General features: G+C 38.0%; 2 protein-coding genes across 2 annotated transcripts; one reads left to right on the top strand and one right to left on the bottom strand.

The window, feature by feature from the left end:
• Positions 1 to 137: 137 nt before the first annotated feature.
• On the top strand, positions 138 to 15,050 carry rogdi (rogdi atypical leucine zipper). The gene is made up of 12 exons (XM_058411138.1): positions 138 to 277; positions 568 to 785; positions 1,101 to 1,172; positions 1,262 to 1,344; positions 3,968 to 4,022; positions 5,206 to 5,286; positions 6,569 to 6,664; positions 9,729 to 9,827; positions 11,185 to 11,298; positions 11,807 to 11,856; positions 12,146 to 12,272; positions 13,590 to 15,050. Exons 2-12 carry the CDS (start codon positions 702 to 704, stop codon positions 13,629 to 13,631), a joined length of 903 nt encoding a protein of 300 aa, XP_058267121.1. The 5' UTR covers positions 138 to 277; positions 568 to 701; the 3' UTR covers positions 13,632 to 15,050.
• A 1,000-nt stretch (positions 15,051 to 16,050) lies between these two features.
• On the bottom strand, positions 16,051 to 19,167 carry smim22 (small integral membrane protein 22). Its single transcript, XM_058411162.1, has 4 exons — positions 19,020 to 19,167; positions 17,405 to 17,539; positions 16,851 to 16,921; positions 16,051 to 16,747 (listed from the first exon to the last, which is right to left on the bottom strand). The coding sequence occupies exons 1-4, from the start codon at positions 19,150 to 19,152 to the stop codon at positions 16,700 to 16,702; spliced, it is 387 nt and encodes a 128-aa protein (XP_058267145.1). The 5' UTR covers positions 19,153 to 19,167; the 3' UTR covers positions 16,051 to 16,699.
• Positions 19,168 to 19,913: the final 746 nt, after the last annotated feature.

The raw sequence follows: 19,913 nt of genomic DNA, 5'->3' as shown, positions 1-19,913 counted from the left end.
GTCCCATCCGGTAGCTAGCCTCTCTGTGACGGTCAAGGCTAAGGAGATCGCTCATCGGTCCAAACATCGAGTCGCAAACAAATGACACCGAGTCATTTGGGAGTCAAAAGAGTCGACTCGCCTGGGTGAACAAATTGATATGACTCAACGGACAGAGCTAGTCTATTCTTAGATAAACGCCTACAGTCAATAGATGAGGACAAATATGTGCCTACAAATCTATGTTGCCACTCTAAACTAAAAACAGACAAGTTGAGGTATATTCTCATATAATCAGGTATATTCTTTCTCTTATATTCGTCTCTCTGCATTAGAAAAGTCACCGATTTAACACTCATTTGCATTGACCTCTCCCTTAATTTGTTTATCTGCGTTTCCATATGCATGACTGAATGTTTTGCTCTTGTGCATTTTTCCCCCCTTTTCCTGGTTTAAAAACCGATTAATCCATCTTGTTACCCTTACTTTGAACTGAACTCTTTTAATTCTGTTCAACTCCGTTTTGTTTTTGTATTTTTAAATAAATAAATAAATAAAATAGTATCTTCAAATATTCTCCCTTAACAGTGAAAAAGCGTGTTTTGGGTGGAAGGTGTGGCGTCGCTCACCGGAAGTGAAGGCAGGAGTGGGCGTGGTTAACAGCTCTCCTAAACAAAACTGTGTGTCACTGCGGTGTATTTACTGTGCGGGTTTAAGGTTAAATGGTTGTGATCGGTGCAGATCGGAGTGTCCTGCCTGAACTCTCAAAAATGTCCGCTGCGAGTCAAGCAGAGAGAGCTGTACTGGTAAGGCTATGTTGATGCTATGTTTTGTTAGCTGCTCTGTTTGCTTCATCAGCTTGATCTAGTCTGTTAGTGCATGTGGGCGAATAACAGGGAGATTAAAGGACACAGATGGAGATGAGATCAATCACTATGGCACTCCTGTTTCAAATAACATGCATTTTCTTTTGCTGTCAGTATGTAGACCTACATTTAGCTTCACCCCAGCCAATTGTTCAGAGACATATTGACCTCCCTTTCAGCTTATATATGCAGAAATTTTCCTAAATCTTATGTATTCATAAAAATGGCATAAACGTCATTTGCTTTCTCACACAGGAGGAAGAGTTTAACTGGCTCCTTAAAGAGGAGGTTCACGCCGTGTTAAAACAGCTGCAGGACATTTTGAAGGTGATTGTGATTTAGATACAGAATGAACGGCTCAGAATTTTTGTGGACATGTCGCACATCTTTCTAAACTTTCCATTTCCATGATACAGGAAGCTTCCAGACGTTTTTCAGTGCCCACACCAGGGATGGAGGGTCAGCTCAAACAAGAGAACTTCATTCTTGGCAGCTCAACGTAAGAGGTTTCTCGGTTTAACTGCTGCATGTGTGGGGTTGAGTTCGGATAGCATTTTAACTTATTGATGTTTGTATGCTTTAAGGCTATTTAAAGTTTGTGTCCTGTGTTCATGGGTGCATATAAAACTAAATATAATCTGATACATATCCAGTGACTCCAACCAATCTCAAGTCCAGAAGTGACATTCTGTAAATATGGTTAATAAATGCAATTGCAGCTAGAGTGCAGGTTTATTATATCTACCACTAAAGCACACACTGTGGCAAATTACTAACAAAATAAAGTACTGCATTCACAAGCAACTGAAATTGATAAATAGAAAGAAAGTAAGATAGAGTAGGGGGATGAAAGAAAATTTAACAGAGAGAGGTGATCTAAAATCATGGTCTATTTTGGATTACCTATTAAAAAAATCCACAGAGTTTAGATATTCTACACCCACAAGAGTACATTATTTATTCAATAACCAACCGCAGTGCATTGTGGGATTTCACAAGTCCACTGTTTGTTGTCCTTCATTTCTTTAGGGTGTGAAATGTGCAGGTTCTAGTGATGCTGCACAGCCACTGTAGAGAACGTTATGACATCATTGCATTATAGTGGTAAAAGTTTACCAATTAAACCGGAGATCTAAAAGGCATAAATAATTAAAACATAAGAATAAAATAAGCATGGTGGTGAACTTCCCCTTCTGCCGGCATCAGCACAAGTAAACAACTCTCATAGTGGATAGTTGTGTTGTTTCACGGAACATAACATTTATGATGATAAGCAACGAACTAGCTAAAATGTCAGCTTTACTGTAGCAACAGAACCTATTTTGGTGTTAAAATGTGGATAAGGATGTAAACAAATGCAAACACATTATTTAAATAATAAGAGATACAAGTGTTGATGTGAATAGGAGGCAGGCTCATAGTTTGTGAGCCAAACCAAAAGAAAGCTTGATAAAAGATTTACATGGCATCAGGTTGAGCCTAGAGAGTTGTTAATCAAGCCCCAGCACCCACATGTTGAAACTGCTGGGCCCCTGAGCAATGCACTTAACCCTCTCTGCTCCAGAGGTTTTGTATCATGGCTGACTCTTACAGTCAAGAACTAAATATATTCACAGAGCTTGATAACAGTGCTGACATTTTATTTTTTTATTAGTATTTCTGTGGTCTTAGCTGTAGGTCATATAGTTGAGGTCATAAGTTTACATACGCCTTTCAGAATCTGCAAAATGTTAATAATTAAAGGGATCATAAAAACTGTGGGATCAGAAAAAAAACTGTTTATTTTTTTATGTAGTTCTGCCCTGAATAAGCTATTTCACATAACATAAGTTTACATATAGGCCACAAAACAAAATAATAACTGAATTTATGCAAATGAATTTAACGGTTTACAATGGCTTGATTATTAATACTGTATCTTGTAACCTGAGTGATCAATGACTTTTTATGTTTTGGGATAGTTCTTCATGAGTCCATTGTTTGTCTTAAGCCTGGGGTGTCTGCAAAGGGTCAGTGTGAGTGCAGGTGTTCATACCAATCAAGCAGAAGCTACACTGATTCTGATTCTATCTGTTTAATCAGTTGATTTTGGCTTTCAGTAAACTCATATGTGGCTTCTGCTTGGCTGGAATGAAAACCTGCAGCCACACCGGCCCTTTCTGGATAAGATTGGACACTCCTGCCCTAAGCAGTTAAACTGCCCACAGTTCTTTAGAAAAAAAAATCTTCTGCATATTTAACACCTTTCCAACATTGGCTTTTTGATTATTTTCATGCTATGGACAACTGAGGGACTTGTACACGATTATTATTAAAGCTGCAAACATTCACTGATGCTCAGGAAGACAACACAATACATTGAGAGAGGGGGTGTAAACTTTTGAACAGGATGATCGGTGTAAACTGTATTTATTTTGTCTTCTCCGGAAACATGTAAATATTTTCTGTGGCTTCCGAGGGGCAATACTAATCATGTATGTATGTGTGTGTAAAATATCCAAGGGGGTCCAAAAGTTTGATACCACAGGAAAATCTGTGATTTTATTAAACAATGTTTATCATTTTAAAATATGAAAACAAAGAAAGTAAATGTTTAATATCTTCAATATTTAATATTCAAGATTCTACAAGATTTCTGTTTCCTTGTTTAAATCTAAGCACATGTGTGATGTTGACTGGGTTGCACAACTACTCTGTACAAAAGGTCAGATTTTCCTCATGCCTATGACCTCATGTCATGTGTTCAGACAGATTTGATCTAAAATGGATCATAAGATTTTGCACAAACTTGTGGAGTCCATGCCAGCTTGATTGCGTAAAACAAAAAGGTGACTAACCAAATACTAAGAAACTTGCTTAATACTAAAGTATTTTTAGGGCGCATGAGTGAATTTCCTGCACATTCAGACACAACTGAGTTGTGACATTACAGCACTAATCATTTCATTAAAGATTAATTTCAACCTCTTTAAATATAAAACTATGAGGAACATTAATAGTCATTCTGTTGTACAAACACTGTAAATAGCACAAGGCAACTGTATCCTATCACCTACACATAATAACATACAAATCTACAACCTACAGTAACAAAGCTCTGTGTCTTTTTCTTGTTTGTTTAGCATGGACCAGGTGAAAGGAGTTCTCACTCTGCAGGGAGACGCTCTGACTCAAGCTGTAAGTCTTATGTTGTTGTATCATTTCCACTCATATCCCTTCAGTTAGATAGGGCAAACGTTCAGGGATTGGCACAAGGTTTCCAGAGAAAGAGGATGTTTCGTACAAAAGTGCCCCCTCAGCACTAATTAAGTGCTACTGTAGGAAATGAAACCAGTTGATGAAATGATTGATGATGTAATAATTGTTGACCTTCTGTTCATTGGGTTGCAAAGTTTTGAGAATGTAGATGAGCTTATTATTGCCTCAAGTTTATTATTTTTATTTTTAAAAAGATCATTTAAAATAAATGTTGCAAAATCATTGAAGGCATTAATAGCAGATGTTTATTTTTCAACAAACTAGCCTAACCTGCTAACATACCTTACAAAAGGCTAACACGTAAATTATCATTATAGGAATCCACCTCATAGATGACCAACCCATAATCTTTTATCACAGTTCAAATGACTAGCTCACAAACTAGCATCATATTTACATGCTACACATTAGCATGTCAGCAAACAGATGAAAATACAAAGTAGTATTATATTATATCCTAGCATGCAAACAAACTATCTTTATAGTTAAAACATCATTATACACTATACAAGAACAAATATCTGTCTATCTATCTATCTATCTATCTATCTATCTATCTATCTATCTATCTATCTATCTATCTATACTAGCATGCAGATCTAAACAGATTATATACAAAATGCATGTTTATAAAGAAGTGTCTTTTTAACAGGCTAACCACAAGCTAGTAAGTAAACACTTAACCAGCAGAATATTATAACAGTAAAAGGCTAGCTCACAAAATAGCTTCCTGTAGCCTGCAGATTGCAACTATAACTAATAGTAAACATGTTAACATAAAAATATCACTATAATAATTATTAACAGAATAATGATTACTATGTTTTTCTCTGATGCAAACCAGTTAAATTTAGTTATATTATGTATTTGTTTATAGTGGCTACATAAATGGGAAATGTTCATGAAATTCATCCTGACTGAGAGGAAAGCTTTTGCTTATGTATGTAAAAGAGTTTAAAAGTGTTAAAAATGTGCTGATGAAATTCTACAATGGAATGCTGGAACACATTTGTTTTTATTTGCTGCCGTCTTTATCTTTTGTTTGGACTTTGATTCGAGCTTGATGTGAAGTCATTGTCTGTATCGTGATGTTGTTTTGCAGGATATCAATATTAAGGTGGCTAAAAGCACTCAAGTCATGCATTTCACATTCCGGGAGGATAAACAGTGGAAATTACAACAGGTGGGCTCAACACATTGTCTAAACTTTTTGCGTTAAAATGTAATTTAATATTATTAAAATATAAAAACGTTAGATGAAAATAACAAGAAACAAGGAAGGGACGACAGTTTCAAAGGAAGTACGTTTAATGTTCAATATGTGTCAACGCTAGCTGGCTTGCTAGATAGAGTGAGTCTCCTGCTAGCGGAGTGAAAATAAACATTTGGTTATGTTGTGACCAAAATGTCACTTAATAGTAATATTTTGGTTATAGAGCTGCTGTATTAAGGCATGTCAACACTCACAACTGTGCTGAATACTGCATACCAGCTACAGCCATGCAGGTATTCAGTATTCAGTATAACAGTTCAGTACATACAAAATAGTGTACTCTATATATATGTATATATATATGTATGTATATGTATTTATTTATTTATTTTTTACTGTGTGACATGGTTTTTCACTTCCTAGCATGTGCTGCAACATGCACCTAGAAGCGAGTTGTATGTATGTCATCATTTTTGTAATGCCATGCCTTATCCAGCTGATTTATGAAGTGAAACCACATTTTTCATTCATTATTAGAAGTGTAAACAAAGCAGAGTTGTTACAGTGAGCAGAAATCACACGTGTATCTTGTATGAATGGAAAGCTCCATCATCAGTTCATCATCAGAGGCACACATCTCTGGAGGTCAAAACTGAGCTGCACTGTAGCACATTTATACATAAAAACAGAAGCTAATGGCAGAGAAAGTGGTTAGATTAAGTATTTTAGCCAGTGCTAATGGCTTCTGAATTTTTCAAATGAATTATGCCAGGATAAATAATAAATGTTGTCCATTGGTTACCAGAGCGGAACACTGTCTGTATTTGTTGTAGTAAAGCAAGTACAATTCATACAAAGTTGTTGTAGCTCAGGACTTATTTTGTCTGTATTTAGTCTCACTGCAGCCATGCCCACTTTATATCTTTATTATACAGTATGTTAGGATTGTTGCGTAACACTGTACATTGTAATTATGCCATGTGCATAATGCATAGCACAAGCATATTGACTATTGTAAGTGTAATTGAACATAACTGTGTGTAAATAATAGCAGATGGTCCATGTCTGTGTCGAGGAAGAATCATGCTGTATGCCATTATTGTATCAGTGTATTTATTAATCATGTGGTATGGCCATTGTAGCGTACGCTTGTTTTGTTTTTTAGCTTGTTCTTAAAAGCATAATGCCTCCCCCTTTCCATTCATGGTGAAGGTTAATGCTGCTCACTGTCATAACATGTGTTTGCTCACAGATCCAGGATGCGAGGAACCACGTGAACCAGGCGCTTCAGCTGCTCAGCAGCCGCGATGAGAGCTATCACTTCAAAACCGGTGCCGAGGTCAATAAGGTTGGTCACTGCTATAGTCTGAATTGTGTTTTACTTTTCTGTTTTAAACTAAATACCTTTGATTGCTTTCTGTCACCACTGCAAAATGTCATCATACAAGAATATATGTTTTTTGGGCCAGCGTAAATAGGTAACAGAGTTAAATGTTCTGGGGGGGGGGGAAATTAGTTTTATACTTCTGTGGACCCAAGAACAGCAGTATCACCAGTAAGTAAAATTACGGAAAATCTGATGATGTAGAGGCTGGGTCAGATTTCTTTTTAGCCCAGAGGGTAGATACACACTACCAAAACATCACTGTGTCGAAGTGAATCCTCTAATCGTAATGCTTTGCTTTATTTACACATCATCAGCAGTCAGTGAGAAGGTATATATTAAATACAATAGTTATGAGTAATAAACATAACCATGTTTTTGGAGAAACTAGAAGTAAATACACTATATTGCCAAAAGTATTCGCTCACCCATCCAAATAATCAGAATCAGGTGTTCCAATCACTTCCATGGCCACAGGTGTATAAAATCAAGCACCTAGGCATGAAGACTGTTTTTACAAACATTTGTGAAAGAATGGGTCGCTCTCAGGAGCTCGGTGAATTCCAGCATGGAAATGTGATAGGATGCCACCTGTGCAACAAATCCTGTTGTGAAATTTCCTCGCTCCTAAATATTCCACAGTCAACTGTCAGCTGTATTATAAGAACGTGGAAGTGTTTGGGAACGACAGCAACTCAGCCACGAAGTGGTAGGCCACGTAAACTGACGGAGCGGGGTCAGCGGATGCTGAGGCGCATAGTGCGAAGAGGTCACCAACTTTCTGCAGAGTCAATCGCTACAGATCGATACAGACCTCCAAACTTCATGTGGCCTTCAGATTAGCTCAAGAACAGTGCGCAGAGAGCTTCATGGAATGGGTTTCCATGGCCGAGCAGCTGCATCCAAGCCATACATCACCAAGTGTAATGCAAAGCGTCGGATGCCGTGGTGTAAAGCACGCCGCCACTGGACTCTAGAGCAGTGGAGACGCGTTCTCTGGAGTGACGAATCGCGCTTCTCCATCTGGCAATCTGATGGACGAGTCTGGGTTTGGCGGTTGCCAGGAGAACGGTACTTGTCTGACTGCATTGTGCCAAGTGTAAAGTTTGGTGGAGGGGGGATTATGGTGTGGGGTTGTTTTTCAGGAGCTGGGCTTGGCCCCTTAGTTCCAGTGAAAGGAACTCTGAATGCTTCAGCATACCAAGACATTTTGGACAATTCCATGCTCCCAACTTTGTGGGAACAGTTTGGAGCTGGCCCCTTCCTCTTCCAACATGACTGTGCACCAGTGCACAAAGCAAGGTCCATAAAGACATGGATGACAGAGTCTGGTGTGGATGAACTTGACTGGCCTGCACAGAGTCCTGACCTCAACCCGATAGAACACCTTTGGGATGAATTAGAGCGGAGACTGAGAGCCAGGCCTTCTCGTCCAACATCAGTGTGTGACCTCACAAATGCGCTTCTGGAAGAATGGTCAAAAATTCCCATAAACACTCCTAAACCTTGTGGACAGCCTTCCCAGAAGAGTTGAAGCTGTTATAGCTGCAAAGGGTGGACCGATGTCATATTGAACCCTATGGATTAGGAATGGGATGTCACTTAAGTTCATATGCGAGTCAAGGCAGGTGAGCGAATACTTTTGGCAATATAGTGTATATTCAAAAAACATTTCACAAATGGACAGGGCAGCATAGCACTTCTGTTTTGAGACACATGATTGGTGGTTGCCTGATTGTATTTCAACTAGTGTGCGATTCTTTGTTATATATTGATCAACTACTATAATAATAATATTTTGTATCACAAATACAGATCAGTCAGCATTGGAAACATGTGACCTCTTATGTACAGATGGAAAAGTATGTGGAATAAATATAAATATCAAACACTCAATCAAGCTATATAAATATTTAAACATTATTATTGCTACTTATAAGAAATGCAGCAATGCCTTCTGCACACACTCACAAGAAACGGTACTTAGAAAAGGTAGAAGCAGCTGGCCCTGATGGAAGCAGCTGGCCCCGATCGCATCCCTGGCCGGGTGTTTAGAGCCTGTGCAGAACAATTGACTGAAGTCTCCACTGACATCTTTAACGTGTCCCTAGCTCAGGCACTTGTCCCCACCTGCTTTAAGTCAGCTACCATCGTGCCTGTGCCTAAGCACTCTGCTGCAGTGAAACCCAGTGACATTCATCCGGTCGCACTCACCCTTATCATAGCAAAGTGCTTCGAAAGGATGGTTCTCACCCACCTCCAAGACTGTCTACCTCCCACACTGGATCCACACCAGTTCACATATTGGCGTAACCGGTCAACAGAGGACGCCATCTCCACAGTGCTTCATTCTGCTTTGACTCACCTGGACAACACTTAAGTCAGGATGCTGTTCACTGACTTTAGTTCAGCATTTTAACACAGTCAGCCCATGCAAGCTAATCTTGAAAAGTAAGTCGAGTGTAAGCTGAAGTTAATCAATCCCTCATCTAACTTTACTGAAGCAGATAGTCACGTTGTTGTCCTTCTGTCAAAAAAAATGAAACTGGACAACCAACTATCACTTTCTGCCTGGCTTGCAATCATACTGGTTTTTCTTGTACAGTTTCAGGAAGCCACTGGCCTTTTCTCTTCATGGAAGGATTTTAAGGTTTTAGCAAGAGGAAATCGAAATCTACAAGTGTGTCTTAAAAACAGTAGAGGAACACATTTAGCGTTATGTCCGAGTCTCAAACGGTTTAAATGTTTAAATGTGTGAAATTAAACCCTGCAAACTGTGGTACCCGAGTGTCTACGACAGCATGCCCTCTTAACATGGAAAATGGTACACTGCTCTACAAACCTAAAACTTCTTTAATGAACATGTCTGTGCGGGTTTCCTGTCGGTTCAATGATTTTTCTCGATCTGTTCAAAAACATGCTGGTATTGGAAAGTGTGTGTGCGTGCATGGTACCTCATTAAGATAAGGAGATTACTGATGCTGAATGAAGATTAAAATCTATCTGCATGTGTGGTGTTTTGTTTTAGTTGATGGATGCGGTGATGATGCAGTTAACCCGAGCGCGTAATCGTCTTACCACACCAGCTTCCATGACTCTGCCTGAACTCGCCTCAACTGGATTAATGGTAAATAAGAAATTATTAACACTACAGCATGTTAAAGGGCATTATTTTGTGTGTGTGTGTGTGTGTGTGTGTGTGTGTGTGTGTAAGATGTCTGTCTGAACAAATTTAGTGCTTCCTGGTGTATGAAGTGTATCTGCTTCTGCAGTGATAACACACCAGTCAGTAGAGTTTGCCAGATTAATGATTACAGCTTTCTCTCTCAGGCATAAGCAGAACATGTTTTATAAAACATCTTCTAGAACTAACAGGATGATCCCAGGAGTTCTTAATTATCCATCTGATTGGTTTCTTACAGAAGAGATCAGTACTTTGCCACTGAATGCTGTACATTTGAGTCAGTGTTTCTAGCCTACAATCCTCCGAATTCTGTACAGGAAATAGTGTATGAAAAAATCACACACAGTGTGATTTTGAGGCAGGCAACTGCTCTTTTTTGGATTGGTTTGCATGGAATTTTGGCCTTCATACAGGGTAGGTTTTATTTTTAACAAAAGTCTCAGCCTTAGACAAAATTGGACACTCTTCAGGAGGATCTGATTGGTTGGATTCCATAGGATTTCCAGGAGATGTGTGTGTCTTATTTTTTTAACAGTCCTCCTGGAAAAATAGCCCTCGTGATGCTCTCCATTTATTGTTGATGAAGGAAGCCAACGTGTTTACATCTGTGACAGTGAGCGCTTATGAGGAATGGCTAATGTGAAGTTCACAGACTCATTCATTTGCACGACTTTCTTAAGTGAACAATCTACAGTTACAGGCCGGGCTGGTTTTGTACAGACATAGATTTTACATTTTCACGCCCCTGAACATGACACTGATCAAAACAATCTATGATTGGTTGCTTTACATGTCAGTCAGACACCCTCTTGTGCTAACCCTGGCCAATAAAAGTTGCTATTGAGTCAGTCAGCTGTCTGAACGTCTGGCTAAATGAGACTATTAGCTTTTCACATTCCAGCTGCATCCACAATGATAGAGTTTTAGGTTTTTAGGGGCATTACACAATAAGTGACAACATCAAGATACAGTATATTGGATAGCACAATACCCAGAAGGCAAAAATGGTGGGTGACTCTGAGGCAGTTAGAACTGGTTTGACGTGGAACGAATTCTCTCATCAGATTAGTAGTTTTAAGATCTTCTTAGTTTATTCCCTCCACTATGCACTGACTCCTGTGTGATCACTGCAGCTTTGATTACTGCTTCCACCCAATGACCTATCTTCAATTCACACTGTTTTACACACTGTACATAAGCATCATTTGCAAAACTCATCAGAAAAGTCATCAGATTTGTTTGCTGCCTGTAAAGTAAAAAACTTTCCCACAGGAAGTAACGTTTAGTTTTCTCTCCTCAGAGGATGTTCACTCCTCCGATGCCCGGTGATGTGATGGTGAATTTATACATAAACCTCAGCAAACTCTGTCTGACCGTCTATCAGCTGCACGTGCTTCAGCCGAACACTACTAAGGTATGCATCATACAAAGCATAATTCAGACCAGACTGATGGTTTAGAGCATTTTGTACGTGTCTCTTATGGGACACCTATTTGCCAGCATATAATGAGAAGGTATTAATGGTGCACAGATGTTCTCGTAAATGAATGGCAACATACTTGCACATCATATCATGTTAATAAAATGGAGGAGGCAGTAAAATAGTAGCAGCCTCATTAGCTTTGTGTTATTTGTCTCTGTTTTACAATTGTGAAAACGTAGCAACTTTGTTTTGTGCGTCTGACTTTCTTCTCCTCCCTCTTCGTAAAAACAACAAAACTAATATTACATGACTTCGCCTGAGAAGCTGTACATCTGTAGTAGTACAGGTAGTACAGGGATTTTAATTTACAATTAAATTAAATTGTTACCATCAAGTACCATATGTATGTATGCACTGTGTATATGTATGTATTAAGCGCAGCATTTACAATACTTTGCATTTATCTGCATTTATTTATTTATTTTATTTTCATTTGTAGAACTTCAAACCAGCAGGAAGTTCAGTTATGCATAATCCTGGAGCAATGTTGTAAGTAGTTATTAATTATTTTTGAGAATTATTATTTAGAGCTTTGTGCCTTGCTGTGTTCCAGTAATAATAAAGTCCACAACAACAGTAGCCATTATAATACTACTAATAATTTCATAAATCATATATATTATAATAATAACATAAATAATCATTCATTTTTGGGTCACTTTTATATTTGCCTGCAGGCAGCGGACAAACGGGACAAACAATTATATTTTATATTTATATTTTGTTCTTCTGAATGTGTGGCATTTGTAAAAGAATAAATATATATTTTTACCCACAGTGAAGTGAACAACACTAAGTTCGAGGTGAGCCATGTGCACAAAGTGGAGTGTGTGGTGCCGTGGTTGAACGACACACTGGTGTTTTTCACCATCTCACTGCAGCTCTGCCAGCAACTCAAAGATAAGGTGAGTGTGTCTGTGTTGTTGGCTCTGCACATTTAATGTGTGCTACCTGGTGTTACTTTAATGCAGTGGTAACAAAAATAAATCAATAAAAAGGTATGTATGTAAATTCAAAGGCCAATTGATTCAAATAGCGCAGATGTTATTACACATGAGCTTTTCACACTGATTTGGTGACCTGTCTTCATGCTGCTTTTACGCAGCCTTCATCTTAAAAGCTCAAAGCTTAAATTCTGATATTGGTAAGGCTGTGATTAGGTTGAGATCAGCAGCAGAATTGAAAGTTTGTAGTCCTCTGACATTCTCATCAGGACGCATAATGTGCAGCTTGCCCTTCATGGGTGTGCTCCACAGGTGATGGCTGCACTGTTTGCTTCCTGTCCCATGAAAAGGTTGGGAGACATCTGCTAGGGGCCAGAGAGTGTGAGTCTTCCGGCCTAAGCCTTATCCAAGGCAAGCAGGTTGTTGTGACCGGCAACACGTTGGGTCCATTAGTCTGTGCTAGTCTCCAACTTTTAAAACCTGCTCTTTAATATCCAGGGCTTCTTTGCCAGTAGCCCAAAGAGAAGCCCATGTGTAGCAGAGTGTATTGTGCTGCCCAAACCTGACCCCGTGCATAGAAGGAAGTTGATCTATATCCTATACATTAAAGTGTCGCTCAGCTTCCTCACAAAGTCATCAGCTTCAATTGATTGCCGTAATTACTCCAACGCTAACAATAAGACAGCTAATGCATTGCAAGTGCATACCACATGTGATGCGAAATGTTTTCTGCCTTCAACAGTGCATCTAATTAGCTAGAGCATGCATCATGGATCATGCACCTTTCACAGTGAAGTCTGCTGTTGGTGATTTTAAGAGTGGCTTCCACAGCAAACCAGACTCATTTTCAGACGTTGCTGAGTCTCGAGTGGAATATGGCCAGCTGGAAAAATCTCATGACTGCAGATGTATACATGAGGCAGTTCATGGGATTATTTGATGGCTCTCTTAAGACATGAGCTCCATATGGTGTACATGCGGTCCACTGTCTGTAGGAGGCAAAAGGAAGAAAGGGAAAGATGGCCAGTGGTATTTATTGCAAATATGATATAATTGTGAACAAATTACAATTATGAATAGAGACTAAATGTAGACAAGCATAAGAAAATATCCAAGTGATTTTCTTCACCCTTGGTAATTAGGAAGAAGGACATGGAACTCATTTTTGAGACAATAATTAAAGCATCATCACTATTAACAAATGGTAGTAAGTTTAATATTCATGTGTGGTTATTATTAGTAGATAATTCACAGGGTTTTTTTTCCACATTTCCACAGATTTCTGTGTTCTCCAGCTTCTGGAACTACAGGCCATTTTAAGATGACCAAAGATTTAAATTTGTACTTTAAGTGCAGAATTGAATATAGATATTAACTACACAATAGAAAACACACCATGTAATGAATCCATGTAGTATTTGCTTTAGGACCAACTGTTCATTTTTGTGTGTACATCTTAACTGAATAGAACGAATATAAGTTCAGTCCATGTCCTATCATGTAAGTGAAAGATAAGTGTAAGACAATTAACTTTGATTTTTTTGAAATTGTTGTTAAATCGTAAACTTATGATATTCCGTTATTATTATTTTTTAAGAAAAACTGTGAAATATTGAGAGCTATGATCAAATTCTATGTTTTTCTGATGACACTGTTTAGCAGCATTATTCCTAAAACTTGTTTAATGGTCCATGATGCATTTCATTTTATCACAGACACTAGTTTTATGATAATTATATTTGATATTATTTTATATTTAATTTGATAGTTTGATCAAAAAGGTATACAATTTCCCCACTGAGATGTGACACTGAAATGTGTCAAATCTGACAAGACACATTCAGCGTCTTTAGTTTGCTTCTTTACTTTTGCACTGGTGCTACAGATGGTGTTGTTTAGGAAAGTGTATGATATTTTAGGCATGTTGGTCGCACAGTGCTGAATTTGAGGCTGTATTTGTTGCCTAGATCTAGTCTTCAAGCTCCGAAGCAAAACTAAAGAATCGAACATGGATAATTGGGTAAAGGGGGCATTGTATACCTTTAACTTTGGGCTGATTTATATATTTGCATTAATGAAGATTATATGGTCAAAGGTATGTGGACACCTGACCCTCATACCCATACAGTATGTGGTTCCTCCCCAAACTGTTGTAGCACACAATTATATAGAATGCCTCTGTGTGTTGTAAAAATTACAACTTTCCTTCACTGGAACTAAGAGGCTCTCCAGCTTCACGATGAAGTTCCATGAAGACATGGTTTGAGTCTCCATTACAGAGCCCTGACCCTGACCCCCACTGAACTCCATTAAGGTGAACTGGAATGTCAGCTGGCCCAGAAGAGTAGAGATTATCGTAACGGCAAACAGGGACCTGATCTGGAATGGAAAGTTCAACAGGCACATATTTGGTATGATTTTGGTCCGATGTCCTCATCCTTTTAGTCATATTGTATTAATGGCACACTACATGACCAGTTTAGCTACAATAGAAATCCTTATTGCACTTATACATTCCATGTGGTTTATCTTTCACATCTAATACAAGCCAGGCATTCTTTGTTAAATTATTCTTATAATGTATTTATTCAGATGATAAATGACCATGACGTGTTCTGTGTTTTGACTGTTCCCACACAGAACAGTGATTTAGTGTTATAAGATGTTTCTGTTTTGTTATTTCATGTTGACTCTAATAACTGTGCAATAAATGTGTTGAAATCTGCCATGACCTTGCCTTCTTCAATAATTCAGTAATTAGGTTTTATGTAAAGGGTACTGGTACTCCGTCAGCAGTATGGTCAATTATTTTCACAGGAAGAAGCAAGCACCTATGTTTACCTTCCACTGATCATATATACCACTTTAATAACTTGTCACAATGTTTAAAATGATGCTTGGCAGTCAGAAAACTGTATATGAAAGTGCAGATATGTGAAAGTGTGGATAGCCAGTCTGACTGCGTCTTGAAGTGTGTGGCCAGCTAAGTGTACAGCATGGAGAGTCTGATGCTCCATTCACATTTACAGCAGCTCGCAGCAGCGAAGCGACCTGAGATCATTCACTTTCAACGAGAGCTGCGAATAAGTTGAGAAAAATAGAACTTTATGCAAATATGGAGCAACTACTAATGGGAGTGAGGACAGTAGAGAGCACGTGATCCGGAGCAAAGAGCAGACACTGCTTCTCCTTCGTCTCATATTCATATGATGCAGATAAACACTGCTGGATTTTATACACAAAGCAAATCTCCCTCCACAATGTTTCACTTTAGCGACAAGAAAGCTGATATGGAATCCCAGTCACTCCACCCACTGAGAAATCTTATTACCATGGCAACCGGAAGTAGGAAAACCCAATGGTGACTTCATAGGACAGCAACTGGGGACTTGGAAGAAATAAAATCAGTGCATGTGTGATGGTAGCATGAGTCTGAGACCATGTAAAAGTAATGCATTCAGGCCTAATCCTAATCCAATTCCGTTATAACCCTAGGTGTAGCGTGTTAGATAAGCGTTAGAGGTCAGATGTCGCTGTAGACTTCAGGGTCACAGCTTACTGCTGTCTCACACGGTTTCTTTTCAAAATGAAGCTGTAAACAGTGGCTTAATATTTTACAGCTTTTACCACAGCACTGGTGAATTTACTGTTGATTAACTTTCTATAACCCTTGTTTTGACTGCAAAGGAGGGGGAAAAAATTTCACACAAAACTTTAATGTGCTAGTTCTAGTATTTTTGTTTTAATATTTCCTTTGTGTCAAATTCTAAAAACCTCTGTTGATATTTTTCATTTATAGAACCTTACATTGATTTCAGCAGTTACATTACTCAATGGATCTCTAGTTAAGATGCTTAGTGGCCGAATTTTTCTATGCTGTTCTCACTAGAGAGAATGATTACACTCCTAGAAGATGCACCTTCAGATGGATTTAAACAGATCTGTACACACAGCGAGAAAGACAAGACAGTGTTGAAAAGCACAGCTAAATAAACCTATGTGCTTCTCAAAGCCAATCAACATGCCACACTGCATAGTACAGTACAGTTTATTGTACTTGTTTGTTACACAGACAATCATAAATATATCTATAAAGCAAGCAGGAAGTAGAGTAAAGTTACAGATGAAAGTGCATATACATTTAAAAATCAGTCAGTCATTGTAAACGATAAGTTCAATTCGACTACAGTAAATATTCATCCATCATATTTACAGTGTGGGTGTCGACCTTCACCTTTTAAAACCTGTTCTGTTCATTTCCTCATCTTTCTCCTTTCTCTGACACGTGGTATATTCAGAAGTGTTATGTGAAAAATTGCAGGTATAAAAACATTATTAAAGAGTATTTTGAAAGGCATCAGGTATACGCTGGGCTCCAGTCTCCAGCTTTATGGCTCCAGTGCCATGTTGTCGATTCCCACTTTATGTCTTTTGGGCTGTAAATAGTGAGAAAAGGTTTGTTGAGAGAAAGACAATACATGTATTTTTGTGTGTGTATTCCCATTGTTGTAAAAATGAAGCTTAAATGTAACGCAGTACCTTTTCATCACAAAGGCAGCAGCAGCAACAGCAGCGAATGAGAACCAGAATGATGAGCAGCAGAACCATACCTGAGGAAAGGAGAGCACACAGGTAGGACCAATAAAAATTTTAATATTGAGTAGCACTGTGGTAAATAGTGAGATGAATCATTTAAATACACAAATCTTTAAAGATGCTTTACAGATCTGATGTCTAAACCTGTTAATACTTCTGATCCTCTGATCAACCAGATCCTCTGTGTCTGTAGAGTAATGATTTATTCCCGCTTCAAATGGACTGTGTTAGATATACAGACTCACGAATCATATTTCCAGAGTTACCAAATTTTCTCCTGAGGATTAATAAAGTAATTCTCTTCTCTACTGTTCTTCTCTTTTCTCTACTCTATTCTCTACTCTTCTATTTCTCTATTATATTTTACTCTTCTTTTTTCTACTTTATTCTACTCTTCTCTTCTCTATTTTACACTACCTCCCTCTTTGTTTATAAATGGTTTGTTCCAGTTTAACCCAGACATACGTCTATACCCCTTTCGCCCCTCTCTGACTCACCGATGAAGATGAAGAAAATGGCGAAGGAGGCGATGTCCCAGTCTGACTGAAACATCTGCTTGTTCTGCAGCCGGGTGAAAACATCATTGACCTGGTTCTGAAATTCCTGCTGCAGGTTGTCCTGAGACATTGTGGCTGGATTGGAAGAAAAAGAAATAAAACTGTAGAGCTGAGATATTTCTTGTGATATACTTGTACTGTGGAAGGTTTGCGGACACCTGAACTTCAAACTGCTGTCACAATTTAAAGGCACTGAATGTGTTTGTATGGTGTAGCGTTACAGTTTTCCTTCACTGCAGCTAAGAGGGTTAAACCTGTTCCAGCACAACAATGCCCCTGTGCACAAAGCAAACAGGAAGACAATAGACAGGTGCCAAGGTGCCTGCACTGAGCCCTGACTCGGACTCAACCCCACTCAACATCACCTGTGGGATTTACTGAAACACCAACTGAACCCCAGACCTTCAGTGCCTGATCTCAATAATGCTCTTGTAACTGAATGATCACAAATCCCCACTGTGACTCTTTAACATCCAGAAGAAAGCCTTCACAGAAGAGTGGAGATTATTATTAGAGCAAATGAGGAGTAAATCTGCATTGAAATGTTCAACAAACACACATGGGTGTAATGGTCAGATGTCCACAAACTTTTGCCCATATAGTGTAGATAGACACCTCTATAAAAATCCTCTCTCTATATATATTTTTTAGCATCAACTGTTGGCAGAGAATGAGCAAAAATACTGTACAAAAAATACAAACAAACAAATAAATTGTCATTTTTAAAAATATATATATTTTTAAAATAATAATTATTTCTCTCAATTTTTGAATTATGAAAATAAATAATAAATACATGCATTAATAAAAAAGAAGAATAAAAAAAGAGAGCTATAATTTATTGTACATTATTCATTTTAGTTTTTTTTTCCATTATGGATGTTAATAAAGTACAATTCCTATATTTCTGTAACAATTTTGTCCATAATAAGTCATATGTATATAACAATAACAAAAAGATTTTTCATATTTTTATTAACATGCCTCTGCATTTTCAGCACAGCTCATTATTTGGGATCTAGTTTATTTCGGATATTTCTCAAGGAAATATCTACAAGGAAGAAGGAAGAAGCATTTTATTGTTGAACTAAAACCTGATCAAATTAGGCCTGAGACCTGGCTCAAGTATCCGGAGTATTATTTCTCTGTCTTCTGTATGACTCAAATCATGTAAAAAGTCTTAGAAGGCAATATATGGTAATACATTAGGCAAAAAGTGTTTATATATAATCTGATATAATAATGAACAGAAACACAGTCTGTTACAGTAAAGTGACAATAAATTACTGTTTTTAACACTTCTTCAAAGTTCATATCTTCATCAATTAAGTTATGATAAGTAATTAATCCTTAATGTTGTAAAAGTGTGTAAAATTCAGTGCCATGTCTCTGTTTACTATTCAGGCCTGACATTATTCCACAGCGTCATGTCCATGAAACACATCACAGTCGATCAACTCAACACCAGATGTGTTTCCCGTACTATTCTTTATCTTTAATTTTTTTTTTTATAAATCAGAGTGATGTTGTAAACAATAAAAAGATCCGAACTCACCTGGGATTTGGCTGATTTTGTTGACTTTTTTCTCTATAGCTTCCGGGATACACCTGTCGCAGCTCACCTGCCTCAGCCTGCGCACTTTAGTCTCCTTTACGCATGCGCACCATGTTCTGACGTCTAATGGCATACAAACGTTTAGACCAAAACAAACCCATATCAAAAATATGTCACAGCGGCATTAAATCATTTCACACACAGTATCCGTGTTAATCAGGTCATACTTGTCGAATATCAAATTCTCGTACATTTAAATAGGAATGAATATTTTTAAAAAAGCTCAGATTGATTTTACTCACACTAAACACCAGGTGGCGGTGTCCTGAATTACGAGTCTCTCTACCCCAAATACAACCTATGACACTTTTGTTTACGTGGAGGTTGGAGAGACTTATTTGCTTTCCCACCCGCATTCCGTAAAATCCCGCCTTCTGCGCAGGGATTGGCTATTAGCGGTCACACGGTCAGGCCGCTGATTGGACAAGCAAGATGTCAGTCACTTTACTCTCATTTAATACTAATAGATCTCACCTAATCTAACCCGAATATTATCTATTATACTCTTTTATATATATCAATGCAATGTTGTTCATTCATGATTTATTGTCTGTTCCTTTATTTGCTTTTACTGTTTGTTAATTTGCATTGACGACTCCATGATTCCTATCCACCAAATATTTGGTGGATCAATCATTTTACAAGTATTTCAAAACTTCAGACTTCTTGATTGTGGATGTCATAATGCTTGATCAATCTAGCTGTTGTTTTGGACATTATTTCTAGCATTACTGTTAAACAATAACTGCCTGTTTTCTTAGCAACTTCATTTAGCTGATGTAAACTTGTATCCTGTACTCTTCTGTCGTTTTAGTTTTATAATAAATAGCATTA

The sequence above is a fragment of the Hemibagrus wyckioides genome, linkage group LG02 (assembly GCF_019097595.1).
Source record: "Hemibagrus wyckioides isolate EC202008001 linkage group LG02, SWU_Hwy_1.0, whole genome shotgun sequence".
In the NCBI taxonomy this organism is placed as follows: domain Eukaryota; kingdom Metazoa; phylum Chordata; class Actinopteri; order Siluriformes; family Bagridae; genus Hemibagrus; species Hemibagrus wyckioides.
Note: the sequence above shows the minus strand (reverse complement) of the source record. Positions and strands in the feature narration are given on the sequence as shown.

Bases quoted from the DNA above. Each gene is read 5' to 3' on its own strand.
- rogdi (XM_058411138.1), top strand. From the start codon at position 702: ATGGTTGTGATCGGTGCAGATCGGAGTGTCCTGCCTGAACTCTCAAAA. The intron at 786-1,100 runs GTAAGGCTATGT...TTTCTCACACAG, and splicing joins AAGCAGAGAGAGCTGTACTG to GAGGAAGAGTTTAACTGGCT. The intron at 5,287-6,568 runs GTGGGCTCAACA...GTTTGCTCACAG, and splicing joins AACAGTGGAAATTACAACAG to ATCCAGGATGCGAGGAACCA.
- smim22 (XM_058411162.1), bottom strand. From the start codon at position 19,152: ATGCCATTAGACGTCAGAACATGGTGCGCATGCGTAAAGGAGACTAAA. The intron at 17,540-19,019 runs GTGAGTTCGGAT...CTTCCAATCCAG, and splicing joins CAAAATCAGCCAAATCCCAG to CCACAATGTCTCAGGACAAC. The intron at 16,922-17,404 runs GTGAGTCAGAGA...TCCTTTCCTCAG, and splicing joins CATTTTCTTCATCTTCATCG to GTATGGTTCTGCTGCTCATC.